The sequence below is a fragment of the Lathyrus oleraceus genome, chromosome 5 (genome assembly GCF_024323335.1).
Source record: "Lathyrus oleraceus cultivar Zhongwan6 chromosome 5, CAAS_Psat_ZW6_1.0, whole genome shotgun sequence".
Classification (NCBI taxonomy): domain Eukaryota; kingdom Viridiplantae; phylum Streptophyta; class Magnoliopsida; order Fabales; family Fabaceae; genus Lathyrus; species Lathyrus oleraceus.
Genome location: NC_066583.1, coordinates 323,186,308 through 323,191,896, shown reverse-complemented (window position 1 = coordinate 323,191,896; position 5,589 = coordinate 323,186,308). Strand labels below are relative to the sequence as shown.

Sequence of the window (5,589 nt, the reverse complement as noted above, 5' to 3'; positions counted from 1 at the left end):
GTTAAGACTGTTTAAAATGTGGCTGACAAAGTAGTCGGAAAATTAAAACGAGCACGACAGGTTAAACTACGTGACCCGTAGATTATTAATATTGACATCTGCAACCTTTATTTTGAAATTTTTTGCCAACTTATTTTGCGTGTATTTGAGAATCAGTTCTACCGATATGTCTGTAAATCCGAAAATTTATTTTGATTGACATTTTAGACAATAAATGAGATAAAATACATATTATGATATATAGATGATGTAAATATATTGATGCATGTATTGATTTATTAACGAGAGACAAAATTAGAGGATCACACAATGCTTAAAGACTACGAAGTCCATAAGCATTCTCCATTCACTTTAGTATCATGATAGCTAACCATGTGGAACACTTGTCTCACCCAAATTAGATTGGTATTATTCGATCATTGGACCAACCCTTAATTAAGTCTTACTGTATTTTAGTAATATTAGAATACAATTTTATGTCTTCCTTCCCACATTCAAATCATCTTTTACGAGTAGATAGATATATACCATCAGAATTCTTTAACGTTCCACCGACAATCAATAGCAGTTATCCCTTTTCCCCATCCCATGCTATTAATTTTGAAACGTAGTTACAAAATTGAATTCATGCACCAAAATAGTTGCGTGTATCCTTTACCTCTACAACAAGTTAAACCGCCTTCTCGAACATTCTGGGCCGCAAATGGGCCTGGTCCAAAAGTGTAAGCCCGGGCCCACTCTCAATAGATGACGCAAGCCCACACGCAAGCATACAAAACAAACGCGCTAATGCAAAGGTATAAAACAAACACCACCCTCTTCCCTTTCCCTCCATAACTTTCAGTTTTCTAACCACAACAAGTTCATCAACTATGGGAAGAAGTAAGCAACAAAGCAAACTCTCATTATTTTATTCTTTTCATCTCAAACTTTCTGCATTCTAATCATAATATGAAACATTTTTGTGATATGACTAATTAGGACCGGCGAGATGTTACCGTCAGATAAAGAACAAACCGTATCCAAAATCGCGCTTCTGCCGCGGCGTTCCCGATCCAAAGATCCGAATCTACGACGTAGGGATGAAGAAAAAAGGCGTAGACGAGTTTCCTTTCTGCGTTCATCTCGTATCATGGGAGAAAGAAAATGTCTCCAGCGAAGCATTAGAGGCAGCGAGAATCGCCTGCAACAAGTACATGTCGAAGTTTGCTGGAAAAGACGCGTTTCATTTGCGTGTTAGGGTTCATCCTTTTCATGTGTTGAGAATTAACAAGATGCTATCGTGCGCTGGGGCGGATAGGTTGCAGACCGGGATGAGAGGCGCGTTTGGGAAGCCGTTGGGGACGTGTGCTAGGGTGAGTATTGGACAGGTGCTGTTGTCTGTTAGGTGTAAGAGTGGGAATGGTCAGCATGCTCAAGAGGCTCTTCGTCGGGCTAAGTTTAAGTTCCCCGGTCGTCAGAAAATTATTGTTAGTAGAAAGTGGTAAGTTTTTTTTATTGTTGATGCTTGATTTTCTAAGTTCATAATCATTTGTTTATGATTTTGATTTTATGACTTAAAATTGTTTTCAAATTTCAGGGGTTTTACTAAATTGGGTCAAGAGGAGTACTTGAAGTTGAAATCTGAGAACAGAATTGTGCCAGATGGTGTAAATGCTAAGGTAATTTATCATTACATTTATATATACTATTATAGATTATAGATTATCTTTGGATGGATTGAATGTGTTGAATTTGTTTTCTTTGTCCTTTTTCAGGTTCTTGGGTGCCATGGACCATTGGCCAATCGTCAGCCAGGAAGAGCTTTCTTGCCAATCTCTGCTTAGACATGAAATTATTTCAACCGGCGCTCAATATGGATGTTTCTAATAATGATCAGTGATTACATACACTGTGATTGATTAATAGTATATATTTAATTTTTGTGTATTCAACTGTTTTTCAAGATGTTTTGGGTACGAGAGATACAAATGTGTGATGTATGTATGTGACTTAAGTATATGTACTGTTATTGTTAGAACAATATTAAATAGTGTTTTTTGTTGTTTGTGTGTAAATTGTTCTCAGTATATAAGGTGGTCTATATCCTACGTAAAATATGACAAACATGAAATACAAGTATTAACTAGTTAATCAAGTTGTTGGATTTTAAGGAGTTATGAGCTTACTCTAAGTTCGAATCGATCACATCTAATTTGGATACCATGTTCGTCTTTATATACTCTCTGGTCTTAATTATAATAAAATTTACTTTTTATATTCATTGAATAATCTTAAGGATACAACACGATAATAACCTTTAATATAACATGTGTGATTTCGATATGAACTTTTGAACTAGTATAAACCTTTAATATAACATGTGTGATTTCGATATGAACTTTTGAACTAGTATAGAACCTAATGAAACTTTCAAAACTTTGCAACGGGCCAATATGACAATTACAGAAAGTATTTGCACTAAAAGTAACTCGAAGTTTGGCAAAAGTTGGTTGCATTTTCAGCTTCCGAATAACCAAACAGCTGGATCCTGCTATTTTAAAGCTTCACTCTTCACGAAGAAGTTGTCGATGAAAACTCAATTGCAAAAGTTCGCATTTCTTCCTGTGCGTGGACAGGAAAAGGTGTGCTTAAGGCTAATTGTTGGGTAGTTTACTGAGAATTGAGTGCTCTGGTTTGTGATCACACTCAAAGTCCAGATGAACAAATGCTCGCTCAACTTCTGAAAGTTTCTCAAGCTTTATCTGTAGAGTCTCCCCAATAGCATGTGATTCTTTTAAGGGTAGATCTTCTGGAAGTTCAATGTCTACCTGCTCAAAACCAGACACAAATGATGAGGCATAGAATAACAAATGCAGAGAATGCCAAACTAAAATTTAAAAAACCAGGGCTAGTCTTTTGAAACCATTTTTGGGGTAACTAAGATGAGTTTTGTGGTGTATCTAATGCTGCTAAAATTGATTCTTTGTAATTCAATAATACCTCCACAAAATATAAAACACCAAATGTATATGCGCGGACAGTGTCAACGCGTTTAATTCCAGGGTGCCTTATAACGAGATATGTTAACTTCTGCAAAAATTCAGGAGACGCAGATTGTCCCACCAGTGAAACTGCAATGAAAGTATCAGTGATCAGAAATAGTACAAAATTATATTCACAGAAAATTCGCAAACAAATGAACTAGTTTATGCCAACCAATTGCATTTAACATCGTAAGTTCCGTATCCTTTAATGGTTATTAAGATCTGTCTTTTAGAAATTAAAAGGAGCAAAAGTTAATACTGTATATAATTCTGTCCAATATCTGAAACAATTGTGCTGAACTTTCACCTGCAACAATTATAGTATGAAGTTGGTATATCATTCTCTAATTCATCTTTTGCTCCCATCTGATGACAAATTGCTTGAAAAACTGATGGTGGATACTAGATACCGGTTTTGGCGAATAATTTTGCATCATTTTCAATATAAGTTCATCTGGTTTCGTACAATGAAATGAAAAAAGAACTGGCATTTAAAATCTTCCATTGCCGACCAAAAATAAAGTTGTTTCATGGAAGTGAAGTTTTATAAACTACTTTTCCTTTGAAGGGCATTAGCACCAAGAATATATTGCAATTTGGGTTTTTTATCACACGGGTAAATATACATATTGCAACTTCTTTTTTTGTTTAAAATTCTGATGAGAATTACCTGCATTTTCCATGACAGTGCGAGACCAATTGGTAATAGTGTAAATTGCAAGTAAAATAGCTCCAACCGGATCAATCCACCAATAAAACTTATCACCAAGAATAGCCGCAACTAACCCAACTACATTTGTTACCACATCAAAGTGGTGATCCTGCATATTGACATGTTTTTATTGTTCAATTGTACTTGACTTAATTCAAGAACGCAAACATCATAAGAGAGAAAACACTTACATCCGCATAGGTACGAACAATCTGGTTACCCGAGCTTCTGCAGTAAAGCCAAAGTATAAGCTTCACCACAGTTGCAAATATCATGATAGAATACAACCATATTAACTGTTCCCCCGTCATCTTTTCACTAGGACTGTTTTTTATTAGTTGTTCTAAGGCCGTAACCAGCACCTGAAATCCTGTAACAAAATCGATTTATATCTTCATCACAGGACGGAAACTCTTCATACAAGCTAGGAAATATAGTTCTAGTGAACTTTACTCACCAAGTGTGGCCATGATAGCGGCGAAAACAATTATGCCTACCGGCTGAACCCTCAGCTTTCCAATGGGATACTGGTAGATATTTATGTTCTTCATTGCTAAGTGAGTGTACCAAAGTATTCCACCAGACATTAGATCAAGCAGAGAATCCAAAGTTGATGCTGCAATAGCTATTGACCCACTCCTTACCGTCGCATAAACCTACACATCAATGACTTGTGTTATTATCTTTACCTACTTTTTATCTTCTAGAATTCATATACTTTTCAACATACACATAAAAAAAACCAAAGAGCATTTGTCATCAAAAGTTTGACATATCAGTTTCAACAAATCAAACACATTATTTTACTCAATTATATCACAAAAAGACACATATCAGCAGCAAAGTACAATAATATTAATAATAGAAACAACAAACAGACAATCCAAAAAGCCAAAGAGTTCTAGTAATTGATTCTCACAAGTCACAGAGTTTAAAAATTAATCACTCTACAGAAAAAAAATATAGCTTTTGTCCTCTGTCAAGAATCAAAACAAATTTAATCCAAAAAGTCGCTTTTGTCTTATGTGAAAAAAAGTAACTTTTGAAGACATGAAAATGATGAAATATATGAATCAATATAGAATATACCTTCAATATCAACAAAACTATATTTGCATAATTTGAAATCTTCATTGCTCTTTCTTGTTGAGCCAGTTCTTCTTTATCTTCCTCAATAATGCCGTCAGATTCCACCACCGCATCCACTTCCTCAAATGATTTCAGAGTAGCGATTTGTTTTTCGTAGTAATCTTTCACTCCTACACGCTCATAATTCTTTATTATACACATAGATTTAGAGAGAGATAAAGATAGAGAGAGAGAGAGAGACCTTGGCTTAAAGCGGTGGCTTTGGAGAGATCAACATCGAAAGGAGACTCTGAGTCAATGTTAGAACGGACCTTATCAGGAAGCATGGACATGAAAGCGGATCTGAGAGAGTTAACGGAGTTCCGGCGAGGGATTCGGGGCCTCCGGCCGTCGTGTTCGGTGGAGTTCCGGTCATTTTTGGACAAAAGCGGGCGCGTGGGATCCGAACCCGAATTCATGTCCATGTTTGGTTATTAATTTTCAACGAAGGTCATGAAATGAACCATGCAATGTCCCTATAAATAATGAAAAATGAAACCGAACAAAAATAAATTAAATAATGAAAATGAACGCTCACAGATTTCTAGTTTTTGATAAGTAATAACTGGTCACATAAAAAGATAAATTATAATAATAAATAATACATAAATAAAAATATTAATTCTTTTCAATTGGAATATCCTAGCCATACATTCTTATATGGCATTTTTTACTCAAATAACACATATTTTTAAATTAATTATTAAAATATCGTATGTTTAA

The 5,589-nt window shown here is 35.2% G+C and overlaps 2 protein-coding genes across 3 annotated transcripts; one reads left to right on the top strand and one right to left on the bottom strand.

Moving 5' to 3' along the window:
- The first annotated feature begins 745 nt into the window (after positions 1-745).
- LOC127084355 (60S ribosomal protein L10) lies at positions 746-2,137 on the top strand. The gene is made up of 4 exons (XM_051024785.1): positions 746-882; positions 982-1,483; positions 1,580-1,661; positions 1,758-2,137. The coding sequence occupies exons 1-4, from the start codon at positions 873-875 to the stop codon at positions 1,824-1,826; spliced, it is 663 nt and encodes a 220-aa protein (XP_050880742.1). The 5' UTR covers positions 746-872; the 3' UTR covers positions 1,827-2,137.
- A 98-nt stretch (positions 2,138-2,235) lies between these two features.
- Positions 2,236-5,383, bottom strand: LOC127084354 (metal tolerance protein 4). Of its 2 annotated transcripts, XR_007788687.1 has the most exons (8): positions 5,069-5,383; positions 4,828-4,997; positions 4,196-4,394; positions 3,930-4,108; positions 3,697-3,847; positions 2,983-3,113; positions 2,349-2,810; positions 2,236-2,297 (listed from the first exon to the last, which is right to left on the bottom strand). XR_007788687.1 is itself a non-coding variant. In XM_051024783.1 (7 exons), the coding sequence occupies exons 1-7, from the start codon at positions 5,289-5,291 to the stop codon at positions 2,637-2,639; spliced, it is 1,227 nt and encodes a 408-aa protein (XP_050880740.1). In that variant the 5' UTR covers positions 5,292-5,383; the 3' UTR covers positions 2,236-2,636. The 2 variants fall into 2 exon arrangements, 1 of the variants encoding a protein (XP_050880740.1); XM_051024783.1 differs by having other exon boundaries at positions 2,236-2,810.
- Between the last annotated feature and the right edge of the window lie 206 nt (positions 5,384-5,589).

Bases quoted from the DNA above. Each gene is read 5' to 3' on its own strand.
- LOC127084355 (XM_051024785.1), top strand. The intron at 1,484-1,579 runs GTAAGTTTTTTT...TTCAAATTTCAG, and splicing joins ATTATTGTTAGTAGAAAGTG to GGGTTTTACTAAATTGGGTC. The intron at 1,662-1,757 runs GTAATTTATCAT...GTCCTTTTTCAG, and splicing joins CAGATGGTGTAAATGCTAAG to GTTCTTGGGTGCCATGGACC.
- LOC127084354 (XM_051024783.1), bottom strand. From the start codon at position 5,291: ATGGACATGAATTCGGGTTCGGATCCCACGCGCCCGCTTTTGTCCAAA. The intron at 4,395-4,827 runs GTATATTCTATA...ATTGATGTGTAG, and splicing joins TAGTTTTGTTGATATTGAAG to GTTTATGCGACGGTAAGGAG. The intron at 2,811-2,982 runs GTATTATTGAAT...GGTTTTGAGCAG, and splicing joins GTGTTTTATATTTTGTGGAG to GTAGACATTGAACTTCCAGA.